General features: G+C 38.2%; 2 protein-coding genes across 6 annotated transcripts in view; one reads left to right on the forward strand and one right to left on the reverse strand.

Annotated features, from left to right (window-relative positions):
• Positions 1-613: 613 nt before the first annotated feature.
• On the forward strand, positions 614-9,516 carry bcl7a (BAF chromatin remodeling complex subunit BCL7A). 2 transcript variants are annotated; one of them, XM_085167678.1, is made up of 6 exons: positions 614-792; positions 3,653-3,734; positions 3,885-3,981; positions 5,116-5,265; positions 6,379-6,482; positions 6,694-9,516. In XM_085167678.1, the coding sequence occupies exons 1-6, from the start codon at positions 701-703 to the stop codon at positions 6,766-6,768; spliced, it is 600 nt and encodes a 199-aa protein (XP_085023804.1). In that variant the 5' UTR covers positions 614-700; the 3' UTR covers positions 6,769-9,516. The 2 variants fall into 2 exon arrangements, with proteins under 2 accessions (XP_085023804.1, XP_085023803.1); XM_085167677.1 differs by having other exon boundaries at positions 615-792; positions 3,888-3,981.
• A 966-nt stretch (positions 9,517-10,482) lies between these two features.
• The window catches only part of clip1b (CAP-GLY domain containing linker protein 1b), a 45,435-nt gene continuing 34,118 nt past the window's right edge, over positions 10,483-21,799 (reverse strand). For all 4 annotated transcript variants that reach the window (XM_085167588.1, XM_085167586.1, XM_085167587.1 and 1 more), the window contains 5 exons: positions 16,036-16,141; positions 15,778-15,943; positions 15,636-15,688; positions 15,414-15,526; positions 10,483-14,632 (listed from right to left, as the gene is read on the reverse strand). In XM_085167588.1, coding sequence (XP_085023714.1) covers positions 14,398-14,632; positions 15,414-15,526; positions 15,636-15,688; positions 15,778-15,943; positions 16,036-16,141 — 673 coding nt within the window. In that variant the 3' untranslated portion in view covers positions 10,483-14,397. The remainder of the gene's footprint in view (positions 14,633-15,413; positions 15,527-15,635; positions 15,689-15,777; positions 15,944-16,035; positions 16,142-21,799) is intronic.

Below are 21,799 nucleotides of genomic sequence, written 5' to 3' on the forward strand. Positions count from 1 at the left end.
AAAGACATGCAAAACAAATCCAAATAGACTCCACAAAGACACAATATAACTATAAAGAGATTTAAAATCTGTGACAGAAAGAGATGAAGCCAAAGACAGAACAGAAGACACAAAATGACAACATGAGGCAAGAAGAAAAGAACACAAAGCTCCTGAGACATGCTCAAAATGACTGACGGATGCAAAACAAGGCCAAAAGACACATAATGACTCTAAAGAAATGTCAGATGTTTGAAGGAGATGCACAGTGACAAATAGAGACATGGGACAGAACCTGCCAGAATGAAAGTGGTGTAATTTTGCTGTTGTTTTTCAGTCTTGTGTTAAGACGTGGGGGACATTTATACTCTTACTCCAGGCCAGTCTATGCAAAGTACTAAAAAACAATAATGAATTAAACAGAGTAAAAATATGAACAATCTTCTTCGTCCTTTCCTCGCACACTCTCTAGTTTTAGCGTCAAGTTTTCTGCCTGGAGTGAAGTAGAGAACATCAGGCAGCTTACAGGCTCTTTGTTCTCCTCCTGGCTCAGCAGGGAGACGGCTCTTCTGAGTGCAGCTGCAGCCTTCCGCCCCCCCCCCCCCCTCCTCTCGCTGCTCTATCCACCCGCGCAGGCGCAATTGGCTCCTCTGTGCGCTCTACTGTTTGCATTGTGTCTGAGCTGCCGGCGAGCTTTAAAAATATTATACCCACCGCGGCAATGTCGGGCAGGTCGGTCCGAGCTGAAACCCGGAGCAGGGCGAAAGATGACATCAAGAGGGTTATGGCAGCTATTGAGAAAGTACGAAAATGGTAAGAGGAAAAGTAGAAAAAAAGCAGGGTTCGTTATCTAACACGAGATAGGCTTGCTTGTTGGGGGAGGAGAGGGAAGGAGCGAGACAGAGCGAGGGATGAAATTGAAAGAAAAGGACATTTTCTGAAGTGGATTTCACGGCAGATGTACTTGCAGCTCAGGTGCACCGGGGCGCACTAGTGCGGTGCACCACCCCGTCCATCGTCGGGCTAGCACGTTTAGACTACATGTAGCCGGCGTATTTTTCCACTGATTTTAACGGCAAGGGTTGAACCCAGAAGCCATATTTCGATGCAGTCACATGAAGCCATTGCTGCCCGCTGTTGAGCTCGTAGCACAGGCGGCGGTTTTTAGGATCGAAACGTCTAATAAGTCCGGACTTGGAAACAATTTGACGACGGCGCTCTTGAGTCGGAGCAGTTTAGTCCGTCTGGAGTTTTAAATTAAGCGCTTTGAGTCGCCCTTTAGGTCTGATAGAGACTGAGGCACGGTGGGGGTTGGGAGAGGGAAGTAGGCTACTGTAGTGCATGGCTGAACACGTAGTGACTCAGTCTTAACGTTTAACACAAGAAAAAAGCCTTTTATACACATTTGAAGGCTCCGATACGCCGATGTTTGTTATGATAGTATACACAATTTAGGTATGAAAGCTTACTTAGTGGCCAAATTTATTTATTTATTTTAAAAATATATATATACGTACATATAATTCCCAGGTCGGCGTAGAGTTTTCGTGGTTTAATAATGTCCCTGATGTAACTAATATTGTGAAATTAAACTTAAATATGATTTTTTGGCAGGGAAACTCATTTTACTTCATACAGACCGGTTTGATATATATATATATATATATATATATATATATATATATATATATATATATATATATATATATATATATATATATGTGTGTGTGTGTGTGTGTTCATTTGTGAAAAAAGACAAATTGTGTCCCTCGCGTGTTTGTAGCGCTTCACTTTAGCATAATAACTTTGGTATAATTTTACAACTTTTAAATTGACCAGAATTTAAGTTTCAGTACCTAAAATCACAACAAGATATTAGAAATCAGAAGGTAAAAGAACTGAAGAATCAGAATTGAAGTATTTTTAAGTAATTGGCATTGAGTTATTTTTGAAAGAGTCAATAAAACATCTTACTGGTTGGTAGTTTAGAGGAAAAGAAGAGCCAGTAAGATGTTTACCCCTCTCACTTTATAATTACCCAAGATTATTGGGTTACTGGCTGGATTACAGAGAATACTGACCTCTCCTTCGATTGATTAATCAGTAATGGATCCATAGAAAATGATTCAACAGACCACATTTCTCCCATATTAGCTTATTGCTAATATGAGTTCCCTGTTAAATTCATAATTGAATTGAACTGAAAATCGTTCTCCCCACACAGAAGATATTCAGGCTCAGTCATTTCTGAAAGACCTCACTGAACCTTATTATCCTACCAGAGCACTTCACTCTCAGGCTGCTGGCTTATTTGTGGTTCCTAGAATTTTAGACAGTAGAATTCAGAGGCTTCAGTTTCCGTAAATTCTCTCTCCTTTTAAGATTTTAAAGTTCAAAACCTTTCTTTTTTCTTTAAAGTTTCTATTTAGGACTGGATCAGGTGACCCTGAACCATCCCTTAGTTATGCTGCAGTTGGCTTAGGCTGCTGGGGGCTTCCCGTGATGCACTGAGTGTTTCTTCAACATTCGTCTCTTTTTACTTTCTGTGTTTATACAGCCCGACTGTATTCAGTCATTACGGAATATTCAACTCTGGTTCTTTCTCCCATAGTATGTCTTTTGTCATATCTCTCTCTCTCTCTCTCTCTATGCTCTTCACTTTCAACCCCAAGCAGTCAAGGCGGACGGCTGTCCCTCCCTGAGCCTGGCACTGCTGGAGGTTTCTTACCATTAAGAGAGTTTTTCCTTCTACTGTAACCAAGTGTTTGTTCATAAGCGATTGTCTGATTGTTGGGGTTTCTAATATTGTAGCATCTTTGCTATACAGTACAAAGTGCCTTAGGTGACTGATGTTGTGAATTGGTGTTACATCTCTTAGTATCCCACAGAGTTTTTTCTTTCTTTCACCCACCCCCTCAAAACTACAACTAAAATGTAAAGTTTCTCAGCATTAATTAAAATAATAATGAACTAATTTACTGTTTCATTAATTTTCAAAGCCATTTTTAAAAGGCACCAATAATCCTGGTATCAACTTCACAACTCTTATTTATAGTACTTTTTTGTGCCTATTTTTGGAGCCTAACTTAGTTCTTCGTTGCTTGTTTTGTCAGATCAACAAACAACTAATTTCAATAGTATGAGGAGGAGAATACTGGCAAAGTATCTGAGCCGAGAGGCTGAAAGTTACAGCGAGTAATGTGAGCTGATAAAAGGCAGTAAAAAAACGAGGTCGTGATTATTATTTATTTATTTTTTACCATTTTGCATTTTAAAGACCAGAGAAATGAGTAACTGAGAATACGAGTGTTCAGCATACGAGTGACTAAGCAAACCAATCGCAAGCTTTAACTTTTGGTGTTTAAAATGTCAGGTAACATAGGATTTCTTATTTTGTAGCTTCAGGTTATTATCAGAAATGTTTAAGACATTCAAATATTCACTTGAGAAGGATCATTTTTACTTAATTGAAACAGTGGTACCTTACCAACAACAGCTGGTACACTCTGTACTCTAAGAACATAACTGATATACTACTATCCAATACTTTTTTTTTTAAAATTGTATTTTACATTCCTATACCATCATTTATAGAGTGGCTACAGTTATATCGACACTGCTTTCACATTGGCCCAGAGCCCTTGAGTCAGCTTGGTTTTTCTGTGCCTTACAGGGAGAAGAAATGGGTGACTGTTGGAGACACGTCCCTTCGCATCTACAAGTGGGTGCCAGTTACAGAGCCCAAATCAGATGATGTGAGTTCATTATCATCACCACCACCACCATCATCATCAAAAGCTGTATACTGATTTATCCAAGGGCTGTGTTCGTTCATCTTCCTGTCACTTTATTGCATGTTGGAAGCAGTTTTACTAACTAACATTGTGCATATTCTTCTGCTTCAGAAGAACAAGAACAAGAAGAAGGGCAAAGACGAGAAATATGGCTCAGAGGTGACGACTCCAGAGAACAGCTCTTCTCCAGGGATGATGGACATGCATGGTGGGTGTTAAAAGCTATCATGTACTTTTATTTAATCAAACATTGCCAACCTTAGAAATTGTTTAGATTCAATGAAACTCAGAACCAAACTCAGTTTGGTTGATTTCATTTTTTTTTTTTTTTTTTTTTTTTTTTTGCCCTTGTCTTTTTGACTTTGTCAGTGTTTCCACATGACTTAAAAATCTTCAATCTTTAGCAAAACATTTGTTTATGCCATGCTCCAAAAGCCTATCATCTGATATTCTGTCATAAACTGTGGAGTCTCCCCACAGCCACTACAATCCAAAATATAAAATGTATTTATAGTTGTATGATACAGCTTCACTTTACAGAAAACGGCAAAAAAAAGGAGAAAAGTAAGTGAAGCTGTAGAACTTCCAGGCAAGCTTGGGAAAGTGAGATAATGTATCCAATGCATTTTTGGAAGGAAGTAGTTCTTCCATTGGCTGAAACACTCCAGTAACCATACTTGCGTGAGTAACAAGAGGCAAAACTTTATCCAGTCTTTGGTCTGAACACGCCACCTATCATCTCAAGTCAAAAGAACAGAAAACAAAAAGAAAACCAGGCGGGCCCTGTGCTTTTTTTTTAATCAAAGGTTTCTAAACTGGAGGAAATGGTGGATTTGTTAGCGACTACTTTTGAGTAACACATTAAGTTGATTTGTTTTTGCAGTGAGCATTCCCAGCAAAACCTACAGTGTGTGTGTTCATGCTAATGAAGAAGCATGTCACCCAGTGTGTCTGTGTGGCTCATTGATGTGTTTTTAATAGTTGTTTTTTTTTTTTTTTTCAAAGACAGCAGTGGTGCTATGACACAATAATTTGCTAGATTTTAACACAGAGATTACACCCTGATAATGATAAGCGGAAGAGAATGGATGAATTTTTTTTCTTGCCTTTTTAAAGTTCCCTGTTTTTCCTTTGCATATTGTTTTTTCTTCTGTTGCATTATCATGGCGTGAAAATTGACAGCGTAGACCCTTGAATACTCTTTGGAGTCATTCATTAGATTTTTTTTTATTATGAATCAAGTATTTATAAAAAAAAATGAGCATGACACTTAATGCTGCAAACCAAAATCTGTTTGCCTATAAACTGACTGTGCAATACTTTCAATCTGTGTCTTTGCTAGATGACAACAGCAACCAGAGCTCCATCGCTGACTCGTCCCCAGTGAAACAGGAAAACAGCTGTAGCACCAGCCCTGCCCCAGAGCCCACCTCCACATCACACCGTGACAATGGTGAAGCCAAGACTGACCAGAGCCCAGACAGCAAGAGGGGTTAGGCACTTGCAAACACACTTCCAAATAAACAGACAGGCACACATACTTTAAATGACAGTCTTATCCAAAGCTCCTCTAGCAGGTGGTGGAGTTGCATTGTCAGATGGGTGAGGAGCCCCTTCCTGTTTTTGTTTTTATCCTCAGAACAAATAGCATCACACTGTGAGAAGATTAAAATGACTGCTTCTACATAGTCAAACACTCATACGGGGACCACAGACACAGTGCAGCTGCCGTGCTGTTCCCCCCGGGACTTTAACCGTCAACCATCTTTTACTGCCACCCTCAATTCATCTTAATGCCAAAACCCCCTCTCATACTTTCACATTCTAACTTACATATTATATTTTTGAATATCTCAATGTATCTCACAGCAGCAGTCTTGTGGGGATTGAACCTGGAAATATTGCACCATGAATTTGAACTGAGTGCACAATAAGCAAAGATTAAACATGTTATACTTCTTTTTAAAGAATAGTTCATTCATCATTCAATTCATCATTCAATTATGGACCACAGAAGTAAAAACATCACAAGAAATAAATCCTAGAATGCGGTAAACAGGCCAATGAGTGTGTCAGTGTGTGTCTATAGTCTTGCAACCATAACATTAATCAAACCAATTGTTTCTGAATTGATCATAAATAAGCTTCAAGAAAAAATGCCAAACACACACTTATTCAGACTTCTTATTCCAATTGTCTTTAATAAACAAGTTAAAACCAGAATCTATTTACTCATGAAAATAATTCAGAGCATATGTGGCTAAATGTGGAGTCTAGTTTGGCTTTGTTGTGATTTTAAAGAAAACCCCACAAGCATTTTTTTAAATGCTTCGGAAATTTGTTGAACACCAGTATTTAGGATGGTAAATAATCAACTTTAAAAATCAGTAAGTGTTGTATCTTGTCAGTAGAAGAACCTTTTTTCTTCCTGATACGATTGAACAAGTCTAAACCAGTGTCCTGGAAGCAAAATGCCATCATTTTAACAGAACAAGAACATCTGAAAAGAATTGGTGTAACTCAGTGACCAAAAGTGAAAACTGTAGATAAATTTGAGGGTGTTTTTGGCAGTTCATCTCTGTGACCATGTCTTAACAATCTCCAGGTAAGAGCATCCCTTCATCAGAGACCTCAGAGAGAGCACAAAGTGCCAAGAGAGACAGCCTGTCCTCAGGGGAGAAGGACTCTTCAGACAGCAAAGCCACTCAGGTATGAACACATCTGTCTATAAAATTTGAATCGGTGTCGTATGATCTGCTGTTGTAACCCCTAGAGGGAGCAGCTGAAAGAAGAACAAAGTACATCCACGTTAGCTTCGCTTCTCAGACCCAGAAGATATCCTTTATATACAGTCTGTCATATTACTATTTATTAGTCCAGAACAATCCTCAATATTTTCTTTTTTTTTTCTTGCCTGTAGGACCTAGAGGATGAAGCCCCGCCCAGCAAGAAAAACAAACTGGAGTCCTCATCTCAGGACTTTGAGGAGAGTTAAATGTTTGGGGCTGAGTCATTACTCTTCTTCAGCCTCCTGTCTCTTTCCCTTTGTCCTTCCTCCATTAACTCTAGATAATTTAGGGCTAATGGACATACTGGCTCTCCTCTCACTCCTGTTTTTCTTCCCTCACCTTCTCCTTTCTACCTAAACTAAAAGGGATAATGGACGTCTCCCACCCTTCCTCTCTCACTTTCACCCTAATGGCTGCTTCCCCTTCAGTTTGTCATCTTTGCCCCTGACACTCCCCTGTCACAGAGGGAGAATGGATATTACCTCTGTTCACTGGTCCCCCTCCGTGCTTCCTTCCAGTCCTCCACACTTTTCACTAATGCCAAGAGACACGCCGAACCTGGGCTGCAACCCCCTCTGTGAACAGGGGCAGCGCTGTCAGCCAAGCCACAACCAGGCCAGATGACAAACACTGACCTGCTTCTGTGACTAAAAGAGTTAACACTGGGATTAGGATGAGGTCAATCGCAGACACTGCTCTGAGACCATTTTTTAAACGTTTCACTGCTAAGGGTTTAGCTCAGGATAACTGAAGAGGTTAGCCTGGTCTCAGATCAGCGGCTGCGGGGGGAACCTCCACCCTAGGACCACGTCACTTCAATCCTCCCGATGCGCCTCCTGTTAGACTAATGTTCTATATTTGTTTAGGAAGTGTTTAGGGTTTTTTTCTCAGGAGGGTCAATGCACTGTTATGGTATGTCACAATCGATCACAGATAGATTTGCTGCTGTAGTGGATGTCTTTTTTCTCTATCCATGAAAAGTTCACCATTGACATATGTTTTTGTTTTTTTTGCTTTCAAAGAGAGTTTGTTTATGGTTTGTAGAGGAAGAATATGACAACGGTACTGGTTGAGATACACTCTTGGTTAAGTAGTAAAAACAGGCATAGCTAGCGTAGGTCCTGGAGGTGTGCCTTGAGTTGCTATGATTAAATACACATTTTAGGTCAAGCAGGTTTTGAATTACAATTTTGGTGCCATGTTTTGTTTTGTTTTTTGCCTTACAATTATCACTAAATAGTTTTAGCCGATATTTATTTTTAACCTACAACTGTTTTTCATTTAAAGGAATAGATGAACATTTTGGGAAATATTTGCTTTCTTGCAGAGAGTCAAACAAAAAATATGGCATTGTCACAGCCAGGCATTAGTTAGCTTAGCTTGGTATAAAAGCTGGAAAGAAAGGGAAACGGCTGGCCTGGGTTGGTCTAAAATCAGTCAAATAAGAACTAGGAACACCTGTAATGTTGCAGCAACACACAAATCCACCAGGTTAAATTTCCTTGATGGGTGTTGCCCAAAGTAGGACGGGACAGGAAGTGGCAGAGGGAGAAGCTAGCCTAGCAGAAATAGTATTTGATTTTGGTTAGTTTACTTTTGTGAATTTTTCTCTAGGGGGTCACAGCTTCTGTCAAAGACAGTCTGGCACATAACTCCCTGTGAATGACACGACTTAAGTTTTAGATTTGTTTTTTGTTGTTTTTTTTGTCCAAAAGCTTTGGAGATGTTAGTAGGTGAAACTAGCTTACATGTTAACATGCTATTTATTATTTATTTACAATTATTATTTTTACTTTTATACTAGAATGAGATGAAGAAAGAGACAAAGTCCCTCATTACTTCTTGGCACATAAGAAAGTGTCTAACTGTCTCCTGCCATGTAATAGCGTTATATCGCATTATCATAAAACTCTCTGCAAGGAAGCAAATTGGCGTGTTATTCCTTTAAACAGTTGGAGACTGGAATTTGAACACTACCCAGAAGTTAATTTAGTTTTGTCTTGTGAAAATGTTACAATTTGTAAACTTCAGTCAGATCACCAGTTGTTGGTCTTTGTCTACTTCAGGTGTTTGTTTGTTTTTCTTTTAGCACCTGTAAGTAGAAATTGACCAATTTCCGGGACCGGTTTTCCCACCTGCTCCACCATTTAATCACTTCTCCTCTGTGTAAGTCTTCTGTGTATCACTACTTCTCTATGACCTACTAAAGTCTTTTAGCTCAAACATTGGTTCTAATCCTCCTTCAAGGTGCTGTCTGTTGGCTGAATCCATACACACGTGGCATCAAGCTCTTGGTTTTGTGCAAAGTTGTGCAATTTACTTGAACTTTGTTGTGTGGATTCAGGCCTGTGACCTCTAATGTACAACCTCACACATCTAAGATTTACTTTCATTAATTGAGATTTCCTTGTCAATTTGGATTGAAATGAATTGACTCACCACAAATCAATGATTTCATAACATAACAGGGGCTTTATGATGCAGAATTACTTGATCAGATTTCAGCAAATCAGCATTCACATGGACGGAGAGAAAAGAAACTTTAAAAAAAAGTCTTGGTATAGAGGACGGATTAGCATATACCTCATTCCCAGTCCAGCAGCGCTGGAACTTAAAATGCTATTGTATTGACATTAACAGTTATAAACAGCATTATGTACACTCAGTTTAAGAAAAAAAAAATCTCACTTATGTTGTAGCTTTCACCTGATCGAGCCAATTGCTTATAGTTTGCTCATAACTGTAAAAAAAAGAAAAATGGAAAAAAAAGAGCTGTGAGATATAAGATCTTGTATGTTTTGGGTTTTTTTTTTTTTCCTTTTCTTGGGACCATATTGTTTTTCTTTAGATCTTGTACAGATTTATGGTTTGGTTTGACTTATTTATTCCATCAGTAGTGCTTGGTTTTTATCATGTCCAATGGTTTTGTTTTCTTAATAAAAGTCACAAAATTTTCTGGGTGTTGATGTTCAGTGTTTGTTGATAAGAAAAAGGGCATGAATCTGAAATAGCAGCCTTATCAAAGTATGCTTTTTGCTTTTGAGTGGCTTGTTTCAGCTTGCTTTCTAGCTGATTTTTGCCACTATGTGAGAGCTACATATTCAGACACACTTTTTTTTTCATACCTTTGTTACAGTGGAACAAAGACATGAAAATATTAATAGTAGGACTGACTGCCCAAGGCCCCAATACCAGGAGGGGCCCTTGGAAGCCTCAAATTAACAGTTTTCCGTTCACAATTTTTACTTCTACTTAATGTAATCATTAAATTACCTGAATAATTAAAAAAAAATAGTGGAGGCTTAGATGCCACTTTGACAAATGCTTTAGTCCACTCAGTTCTTACAGAACAGTGCTCAACTATTACAGTACAGCTAATTAATTTTATTAAGTTGACTGCTAATGAAGACTGAGTCATATCTATAATCAAGAAAGCAAAACTGGGTTATCAAACAAGAAAGAGAAAAACCAAACTTCAGCCGTTAGCAAAACATTTATGCAACCACAACTACCACCATCTGGTGGTCTTCAGATAGAATGTAGGTTTAACGCACGTACGCACTGCCTGAATTTCTTTTACCCAAAAGTTACATGCACGTTTTAGAGTGGTTTCAGCTATTTTACTTTACATGATTGCCACGTCTTTTTCATGTGTGAATTACACTGCCAAGTTCCAAATTTCTCCTTTTTTCATGCACTCCCACAATATCTGAGGTACTGAAGCCCTGGTTGATTTTTTATTTCTATTAAAGTAACCAAAACAACAGGAAAATAAGTATATCAATTTCACAATAGAGATGTTTTTATGTATATACTTTTCCTTATTTTTCTTGTCAAACAACTATTGAAATGTGAAAAAAGTGCATCTGGGACGAGCAGTGGCTGACCGGTAAAGAGGAAAAAAAGGACAAGAGAGCAGCTTTTCTTTTCTTAGCATTTGTATTGTTCTGTTCAGGAGTATACAGCACATAGAAAACAGTGACATTTTCCACCACATTAACATCTGTAAAACTGTTTGAAACCATTTATAGATGGTGCCTGAAATTGTTACATATAAAACATTACACTAATAATTAGACTCATCACTTATAACAATGTTTTAAAGTCTATACAAATAATTTTCCCCTTGAGTGAAAACCTTATAGAATGTCAGCCTTGTCAACAGGGCAAAAAAAATAAGATGTACACATAAAAGCTATCTTTTTGTTCCATGGCACTGTGTACACATTTAGCAGAAGGAAACTTCTGATTAGTATTTACAAAAACTAGGGTCAGTGGTTAGTCATGTATTATACACTGTTACACTGGAAGATTCAATATGATCCAAAATTGTGCTTTAGTATAAGATATATCAAATAAAAACTGCTATACAGGGTTAATTTAAAGAAATAGTTTGGCAATTTAGGTAATTCACTTAGTCGCTTTCTGCCAGCTAGCATTCTTGTAGTAGCACCTCTAAAGCTCACAAACAGTTATGATCATGTTGCTTTAAATAGTACAAAAATGTAAAAAAAAAAAAAAAAGGCAATTTGTTTTATGTTCAACACATGATTTATAATGCTTCCCAATATTTCTTCAATATGTGCTAAGCTAACCTGGTGTAGCTTTAAGCTGACCGCACTTTAGAAATCCATTGAAATCCATTCAGTACCTACCATATCACTGCTGTTTCTTTGTTTATAGTGCTTATAATTACAAAATCCACCAGATATTAGGATTACCTTTAATTTCTATATATGTGCCAACGTGTGCTTTAATGATGTATTTTGAGGCTATCATTATTTTGTAAGAAACCAGGTTATACAGGAGTTACACAAGCTCTGTGGTAACTATGTTCACAGTAAATGTTTTTAGTGTATAATAAGGTGGCTTTCATAAGGTAACTTTAAATAATGATGTATGTTCATTTGACAAAGTAAAGTCCAGTTGTATTGTGACTTTTAACAGTCACAATACAACTGGAATAGACTTTAGTAGTCAGTGTCATTAAACTCTCGAAGCGAAAAAGCAGAATTACTAAAATGTCAAACTTTTGCTTTAAAGGTACTTGTTGCAAATTCCTTTTTTGAAATCATTCTTCACGAAATAGAGAAAAAGAGAGAACTAAAGTTTAAGCAGGGCTGGACTACACTATGTGTAATACCAACTTCCACAACAAGGTGGTGTAGCAAGTCAGTGTAACGTACAACTCTATTTTGGGCATTTTCAGCCTATTAGTACAGTATAGAGAATAGACAGGAAAGCAAACTCAAACCCCTGGTCCTCTGCTTAAAAATGTTATTTGTAGGGGTACCCAGTGTAACCTACATTTAACCAAGTTTTCCTTAAATGCCAGAGAAGGAGATTGCAAAAAGTACCTTTAAAGAGGTCGGCATGAAAGTTAGTGCTCAATGATCAGCACCATCCTCCTTGAAAAAATAGCTTTTAAATACTTTGAGAAGAAGACGTACATTTACTGAATCTTTAAAGTGGATAGTGCAAAGCTGTCAAAGTTAGTAGAGGCTTCTGGAGTTTCATTTGGGCAGTTTCCTGTAACATTAGGCAGATGCATTTCAAAAGCCCACCTATACTACAGTAGTCCTAGTACTGACTATACACCTTCAATCAGTGCTAGCTTATTTTCCCTTAAGGGTGTCACTGGCTAATAAAAGATCATACAATAAATAACAAAATGCAACTTCATTACTAACCTTCAGTAACTTTCTACTGCATCGTTTGAAACATATCAACCTGTGGGAGACTAAACAGGAAAATGGGTTTATTCCTGATGTTGGAAAAAGCTGTTGAAACCTAACCATGAGATCTGTTTAGTAGCTTTTGATTAAGTTCCCCATTCGTCACAATATTGCAGGCAACTTTTAAATTGTAAACTTTTAGGCATCTCAGGAAATGGTCCTTAAAAATCTCTTAGAAATAAGAACAATGTGAGATTATAATGAAAAGCTCAGCAGTTACTAAACAGACAGATTTGTGTTATTTAGTTAAGCAATGAAACTTCATACTGAAAAAAGTACGTGTGAAGGTAAACCCATGCTTTGAAAAAAGGGCCTGAAATTATTATTTTTTGGAAAGTACCATTTCCAAGGTCAAGATTGAACTATATCCATATCAGAAAATATTTACATTTTCGGCATTTAGGTTATTACTAGAACTTGTTTAAACAAATGAAGTCAAAATTATTTTAAATATTAAACTGAACTATTTTAATTGAAAATCTGTGACAAATTTAAGAAAAAATATGAAATATTACAAGAAATAATATTATTTTATGATCACTTTTATCATAATATTTTATGATAAAAGTGATCATGTTTTGAGAATAAGGGGTCGTGTGAGAATATGAGAAAAAAGTTAAGAAAAAATATCTTACTATTATAATATAATATTAATTTGCTAAAGTAAATGAAACAGTCTAAGAAAACAACGTGCCATAAGATTTTGAAAATACACGCAATATTATGAAAATAAATTATTTAAGAAAAAAGAAATCTCCTCATTAAAAATGTCTGTTTAACATTTTAAATAATAAAATCAAATGATTTATTGAAAAAGTTGTAATATTCTGAGAGCAAACAAATAAATTTTTACAGTGATGCAGTATTTTTAGAATACTAAGTATGATAATTACCATTATAAGAATTTAGTAATAATATTCCAAATGTCTATTTTAATATATGCACTTGAAACAAAGTGTTGAGTAAAATTTGTCTGCTTTTCCTTGTCAAAGTAGGAATGTGGATTTCACTGATATGCAACTTAACGGCAAAGACTTAATATTGAAAAAAAAAAATGAATCCAGCTCATACACACTTCAGAAATGGACATTCTTAATTTTTCACAATTCCTTGCATTACCATGTTAGATCATTTTGAAATCTCTGTGTTTTCTTCAAGGATTCATGTGTTGTTGTGCTTTGAGCTTTGGGCCATTTAATATTAATTATATTTATTGCATCTAATTATGAAGAGAGCCCGTTAAAAGTTTGCTTATACTTGCTGATGGCAAAGTAACCTGATGGCGGTATAATCACAGGTGATTTAAGATGGCACTGAACTGTTTCACTGTGTGATGAAGAGCATGTATGCTACACACTATTAATATGCAATAAATAAATAAAGCTGGCGTTCTGCAGTACGCCAGCTGTTAATTCGTTTTTTGTATTTATGCATTTCTTCAGCACCTGCCCCATATAGTGGTGAGGATGTGCATGGATTTTTTTTTCTTGTTTTACCTATATGTCCACCAAAACATTACAACTTTTTCAGTTTTATTATTATAATTACTTTTTCCCAAAAATATTTTTCCCTTTTTTATTAAAAGGGCGTTACAAAATATTGCATTAAAATATAAAAAAAAGTTATGGCAGCATCAGTGTGATTGGTTTCTAGCTTCACACTGAGCTATGTGAAACAGAGTGGAGGGGTTCTTCATCTTCCCTTCATTCAACTGTGCTTCCCTTTGCTGACCATCAACAAATTCAGCCTAAGTTATTTTAGAGAAACTGAAATGCAAAACAAACATTAAAAATGACAAGGACGGATTCATTTTGTTATTAACATCAATATTGCACCAAAGCAGCATACAGTATTTGGACGAGCATTCTTCATGACACAGAATGAAGCTGCAGAGTAAAGGATTCAGACCAGGACAGTGGCTACTTGTGATATGCATAAATACGGTATAAAAATACATTATGGAAAAATTTGCAGCGGCTATATTCAGACATGTTGGGTTGGACTGTGGGAAAAAAGAGCAGGAGAGGAAATGGTGGTAACTGAAGTTTTTATGGGGAGGAAGCAAAAGGAAGGGGAAGGAGAATAAAACACCTGGAGCCTCTAGAAGGTCTGATCATCATTGCAGGTCTCTGTGGCATGTCCGAAGGCCTCGCAGATATCACAGTAGGGCCTTTCAACGGCAGGGTTACCATGGTAGGTGGTGTGAGGTACAGAGTCGGGGCTCTGAGCCTGAGTGGGGCAGTCCTCTGTGTCGTGGAGGTCAAAGCAGTCACAGATGTCACAGAAGAGACGCGGGGTCGCCTTTTTCTCTCGCTTTGATATGCCTTCATCAAACCTACGTTACAGAGAAAAGTGAAAACACACAAGCTGTGGCCATGGGTTTTTATCTGAATATGTTGTATCATTGTATCAATCATTGTATACTTCACTAGTGTTTTCCTAGTCTTTTTCCTTGAAAGTGATAGACAATGTGATGAGTCAAGTGCGCTGGTGGTCCAGGAGCAGTTTTAATTGCTATGATCAGGGGTGCACATAAGTGCGTTGCAACTTCTTGTCTGGTGCGCGTCTTTTATTTTGACAGCGAATGCGCACCTGCGGACCACTTATGTGCACCCCTGGTTATGACGCAGAAACAACACTAACACAGAGATATTTGATTGTGCACTTAACTCTGTGGTCTGCCATGAATGGAGTGAAGCCTGCAAGCTGATTCAGGGAGCCAACACAAACTACATTCATTCTTCTCACCTCTTATGCCAAACACACCTTCATATTTAGTGGTTTAGTTAAGAAGAAAAATTCCCATCTCCAGGGGATTTTTTTTAAACACTCTCCAGTCTTCTTATATAAAACATCTGCAAGGAGTGATGAGCTTAGATGCCCAAATTCTAACTTTTTTATTCTGCACTAATGAATCATTTCAAATGTCAGTTGTCTGTCTGAACTAAAAGCTTTGCTCAATTATAATAAGCGAGAACAGCAGAAAACTGACTACACAAGCAAGAGAGATTGATTGGCACTTTTGATTGAAAAACTAGTTAATTAGTCTAGCTGATCAATTCTAGACGATTTGTTTGTGCTCATTAGTTACATTTTTTTAACAGTATATTTCTTACCCATCAGTCCCGTCGTTACCATTGAACTCAGACAAAGCAAGCTTCTTCAATTTGATCTTCAGCTCCTCGTTCTTCCGCTGCAGGTCCACAATCACACTATTCAGGAAGTTGATCTGATGGAGAAAATCACACATATCTCCTCTTAAACGACGCTGGGGTCATGTGTGCAAACATTAACTGGAAACCAAGAATGAGATCAGTTCTGTTAGCGGCAAGTCTTACCTGTCCCTCTGCAAACTCCTTCTCTTCCCTCAGCTGCTCCAGAGCTGCATCACCTGCAAAAGTATGTCAAAGACAAGAAAAAGAGTCAACAAACTATGTTTTTGTATCTCTTGTCAGATACAAGACTGAGGTATTTTCTCACCAGAGGGTGGGAGTTCCTTGTCTCCTTCCTCCGAGGGTTGTGCTCCCATAAGCCTTTGCTCTAGACTGTGAACGCGGCTCTGCAGCTGAGCTTTGTCTCTCTCTAGCGTTTCCACGGCCGACTGCAGGGTCTTGGCCATGGCGTTTTCTCCTCGCAGCACCGCAATCTGCCGATAGAGACAGACAAATACCTTACATATTTGGCATTACACAGGACAAATGTAGCGTGTCCAAGATACTGTAAGTTGAGCGTGAGTACCTCATTCCTTAGAGTTTCTAATTCCCGGTCTTTGTCTGAGATTAAGGCTCCAGTGGATTTCTGGAAGTTTGTGTCCCCCTCTGATTCCACATTTGAGACAATTTCTCTGCAGAAAAATGTGTACAAGGAGTAAAGAGTGAGATGATTTTTTATTTCCAGTTTCTTGCTATTCTTTATTTGCACGCATTGTTTTCTATCTGATAGATAAGACTGTATCCATTTAACGGTGTGATTACTAATGTTAAATGTTGACAGTCTAGACAAGAGTTTAAGATGATTCACAGTGTCAAACGCACGCTTGAAATCAAGAAAAACAGCTGTAACATAACTGCTCTTGTCTAAGTAAGATTTCACTCTCTCAACAAAAACAGCCGTTTCAGTTGAATGAAGAGTGCGAAATCCGAATTGCATAGGGTGTAAACCCGGATTGGAGTTAGTGGTGCAACGGATCACGGTTGATCCGTAATCCGAACCAATCCCACTCCACGATTCGGCACGCACGTGATCCGAAGATTCAAAAAAGAAGAAAAGAAAATATGTGTGTGGTGGTCAGTCTGTCAAGCGGTAGTTATGGCCACCGCTAGCGGTCCAAGTGGAGGAGCAGAGGAGTTTGCGGGATTTAAGCAGCTTTTGCTGCCCAATCCGACCGGGCTACAGCTATTACAAAAACTATTGGGGTGTTTAGCTGCAGTTGCGGCTGAACTATCCCAGGCATCTTCTGTTGCCCTAACTACAAATGGGTGGACCTCCAGGGCAACGGAAAGCCACGTGGCGGTGACCGCTCATTATATCACAGCGGAGTGGTAGATACAAAGCCCTGTACTGCCCTATAGATTAGATTAGATTAGATGAAACTTTATTAATCCCATGGGTTCCTCCGGGAAATTCAGTTTCCAGTAGCACAGCACCGACAGAAGTTGGAGAATGTGAGCAGAAATGTACCACATATACACATATATAAATACAGAGAATACAAAAGGGATAAATAGAATAAATAGGAATAAGAATGCAAGGGAACGGAACATTTCAAGTATTGTGCGTCTATTACACCGTTGGATATTAACAAAAACTATTGCACAGGGAAAAGGCACTACAGCTTACTTGTTCCCCCCTCCTTTGTCCTCGTTTCCCCTCCCTCTCCCCTCCAGCGAGGAGTTAAACAGTTTGATGGCGTGTGGGACAAAGGAGTTTTTAAGTCTGCTCGTCCTTGACTTTGGGAGAAGCAACCTCTCACTGAACAGACTCCTCTGGCTGTTTATGGCCGTGTACAGAGGATGCAGAGGATACCCAGCACTGTCCATAATGTCCATATTGCATCCTAATTTATTTTTATATAAGTGCGTGGAATGAGTCTTGAGTTGAATGTTTTTTAATAGGCAAAAAATACTTAAATAAGTAAATGGCGAGTCAAATTTTTGTCTTTTTTTTCTATTTTTGCTGATCCGAAAATTGATCCGATCCGTGACTTAAAACTGTAATCCGATCCAAACCGTGAGATATTTGATCCGTTGCACAACTAATTGGAGTCATTAAGATGCTCGATGATAGAATTAGCAACCCACTTTTCTGCTATCTTTGAAAAGATAGGGAGTATGCTAATAGATCGATAATTAGCACGGTCTGATTTATCACCCGATTTCTAAATTGGTGTAACTTTTGCCACCTTCTAACTCAGAGGAACAACTGCCTGTGTGATTGATAAATTAATAAGATGGGTCACAGGCACCAAAAGACAAGATTTATAATGCTTCAAGAAACTGGTATCAAATCCAAACTCATCCCTTGCTTTAGAACTTCTTAATTTAGAGATTATATTTTCTACTTCATTTTCTGAATATTGAACTTTGAATCTTGAGAAGAAACATCTTCTTTGGTGTCGGTATTCCCAATATTTTGTTGAAGGTCACAAGAATTAGAAAACAACTGTGCAATTTCATTAATGGTACTTGGTAATGGAAAGGAAAAAATCATTTAATTTAGTAGCGAGGCTGAGAGGCTCTGATACCAGTTCATTGGCAAATTTAAGTTCAAGGTCTTTATCAGCATTATGCTTACTGTTACCAAGGAGTTTGTTAATATTTTCCCAAATTAGCTTACAATTTCCTTTGGCACTATTAATTAGTCATGAAAAAAATTTGCTTTTGCAATTCTCAAAGTTTGTGTGACTTTAATCCTTGCAGATATAAAATTTAATCGATCGGTATTTAATCCAGATTGTAACGATTTTTTAAGTAACTGGTCTTTGATTCTCATAAGCTGTTTACACTCAGTATTTATCCAAGGCAAGGAATAAACTCATTTCTTTAAATGGCTCTCTTTCTGAAACTGTGACAAGACCCCTTTATAGTAGAATATTTATTAGTGTCATCACATGATAGTATGCTAGTCCAATCAAAATTATTTAGAGCTACCATTAAATGTTGTTCTTGACTATTTGGAATAAATGTTTTTTTTATATTCACGCTTTTACTGATACATCTCAGTCGCTTGATGGAGGCGGTCGCACTTTCTCCTTCTCCCTTATCTTTCCTGCTTGGCTTCTCATGTCTTTCGTATAGTCTTGCTTATTCTCTAACCCTAAGAGAGTCTCCCAGACTTGTTCTCTAAAAACATAAAGAAGAATTATGGATTTGATCAACTGGTCCCTTAACGGAATTGACACCCTCCTGGGCTTGGGAGAGCCCGATTGTCCTGCAGAGACGTTTGCTGCCGGATACTCGATGGTTGGTTGCGTCGTGTGTCTGGCAACACTCTCGATGGAGGACTTTGAATGACATCTACCAATTTGGAACTACGGTAACAGAGTTCTAGCTGATTGGAGCTGGCTTGGACCTGGCTTATCGAAGAATAAGAAGCGGCTACAGCTGTTCAAAATACCACAAGGGTTGCCGACATGATAGACGATGGGCAGGGCTGTGAGTACTCAGACTGTGTTTTTTTTTTTTTTTTTTAAACGCAATATGGATAACATCTTGAAGAAGAACAACGGGAATTGAGAGACCTGGTGGCCAGTGACAGACATTAGACCAACTGTAAAATTGGAAGCAGTTTGTTCGCACTAACCAAAACAACTACCATCTTCATCTCATGTGGCCCCCCTGGCGCCAGCTGGATGCTCATAACAATTCTCCCTAGATAATAAGACTGTTTGTTATAACTCTCTCCCTCCTCATTCAAGGTCACCCGCGTCGACCGAAGATTGTTGACTTTTGCTTAACCAGGTGAAGGGACACTTTCTCTCGGTTGAACACGGAACACAAACACACCGATGCACATATACGCATGTACACCGACACAGACCTACACTCACCCCCCCCTCCATACGCCTTAAAAGCTTATGTCTTCCATGTTGTGAGATGTGATGATTCATGTGCTGAGGTGTTTTTTTCTGTTCTCAAACTGATCTCCCTGTTGGAGCTCAGTCTGGGGGAAGTTCTTTTTTTCTCCTCGTCTTTCCTCATGTTGTGCATTTTCCATTGTTGTTCGGTTCCGGGTCGCTGCTCGTGTGGCTAACCGGCCAGCTACCTAGCCTGACCTGTCTCCCCAATGTGATGTTTGTGTATTGTATGTACGGTCAGCAAGGTCAGTCTCTTAATTGCCCCTTGGGGATAAATAAAGTCTTCTGAATCCTGAATCATTTTTTTACCATTGTTGGGAATGAGTTATTATCCTTGTCATGTTGCCATGTGAGGTCTGTGTTTTGTAATTGTTTTTACCAGTTTTAGAACTTAGTACTTGGAGACCTGGCGAATAAGTGTTTCAGTAAAGCACTGGTTCAACTTCTGTTGTTTGAAAAATGTGATATATAGATAAAAATGACTTGACTTGGCTTGACTATGCTCACATTTGTCCAAAGGACATTGTTCCAGAAGTTTTGCAGTTTGTTCATATGCAACTTTGCAAAGCTCTCTTTATAGAGAGAAGCTTTCTTCTGGCAACCCCTCCGAACAAGTGCAGTAATCGTGCTGTCATGAACTTTAATATTTCCCATGTAAACTGGGGCTTTCAGAGTCTTAAAAATGTAGCACCTGAATAACCATCTTAGCTGTATTTTAGCAGATTTTATCGCCGATTGCCAAAAAACACTTACAACAGAATAGTGGCAACCAGCTGACACTCCAGCAACATATCCGTTCCAGCAGTCTTGACAAACCAAAGAGAAGGAGAGCAGTTTGTTTCACTGAATCATCTCTCATGTCTCTTAATGTTTACTTGAAAACACTCTCTCCCACCACATCTATTATTTCTGCTCTAATTGTATGCAACCTTGCCATTCCCCTCGAGCCAAAACTGCAGACCAACAGTTCATCTTTACATCTTACATCTTTTTGACTTCACTTCACTCTGATCCTCACTCTGATCTTACACCACATATTTGTCTTTGATGTTAGACTGTGCCTTTCACTCGGAACTTAAGTCACTGGTTTCCATAAGTGGTGGGATGTTTTAATATCCTGATCACTAAAAACACAGTGTTTATGTTTATGACTGGCACAGGGCCACAGAAGTGATATTCACAGCTTCTTTTGTTTCAAGACTTAGACAAGGCTTAAAATAAGACCAAACAGCGTCACAGTGAATAGATGAAGGAACTAAAATTACATTTAAAAAAAAAATCAAATGTTATCCAACTAAGAGCAAATCTGGGAAGACTACAAGAAAAAACACAGTACTAATGCAACGTGGCCTGGAACTAAATCCCAAAGTGACATATTCATATTGCTTGGTTTACCTGACTGTCTAATATCCAAAGATATTCAGTTGAGTTTCTTTTTTTATTTAAACAAATAGTGCCCTTATGCCTTATGATCTGAAAGATTCACAGGTTGCTCTTCTGCTTTTGTAATAGTCATATCTTTGTCCATTTATTTATTTTTTATACTCTATGCTGTACAATCCTTCCATTTTCTTAACGGTTTATCCACTTCAGGGTTGGTTGGAGCCTATCCTAGTTTTCATGGGACCAAAGGGATGTTACACCCTGGACAGATCACCAGGTTCCTCACAGGACTAATGCAGATACATAGACAACCTTTCACACCTAGGACCGTTTATGACAAGTTCATGTGCATGTTTTTGTACTGAGCACCTGGAAAGAACCCATGCAGTCACATGTAGATCGTGCATACGCCACTGGAGAGCCAAACTGGGCGGTTATTTCAAACCCAGGGCATTTTTGCTGTGAGGCACAGTGCCAAGGATCCCAGCATTATGCTGCCCCTGGTCGTTTGACCAGAACATTAATATAAAAGATAATGACTGGAGGAGGACTTTGTTCATAGTGAGTCTCTCAAATAGATAGCAATCAAGTCTTTCTAGATGCAAGTCTGTCTCCTCAGGAGTGATCTTAAAACCTCTCCTCTCAGTTATGTGGGGAGTTATTTGAAGCACTTTTTTAAAACTAATCTCTAATAATCTCAATTTTAAGTGGTGAACAGGACATAAAAACGGCAAGTATAAAATTACCAGTTGACTCTGATAAAAACTTCTTAAAGTTAGTTGTTTTCTGAAGAAAACATCCAGATGTGCAAAAATGACATTGGTCACACAGCCTCTTATATCCTGATGATCAGAGATCAATCCTGCACTCATAGCTGTTGACCGAGTATGAAGCTGGAGCCAACAATCAGTCAGCAAGTTACTTGGTTACAATCTCTTAATATACTTCTTTTTTCCCAGTCTTTAATTAAACCTTCAGCAACAAACCAGCAAATTACAACCAGGGAGATTAAGATTTTTATCTACAGACTTTCACACCAAGTTT

The sequence above is a fragment of the Neolamprologus multifasciatus genome, chromosome 7 (genome assembly GCF_963576455.1).
Source record: "Neolamprologus multifasciatus chromosome 7, fNeoMul1.2, whole genome shotgun sequence".
NCBI lineage: Eukaryota > Metazoa > Chordata > Actinopteri > Cichliformes > Cichlidae > Neolamprologus > Neolamprologus multifasciatus.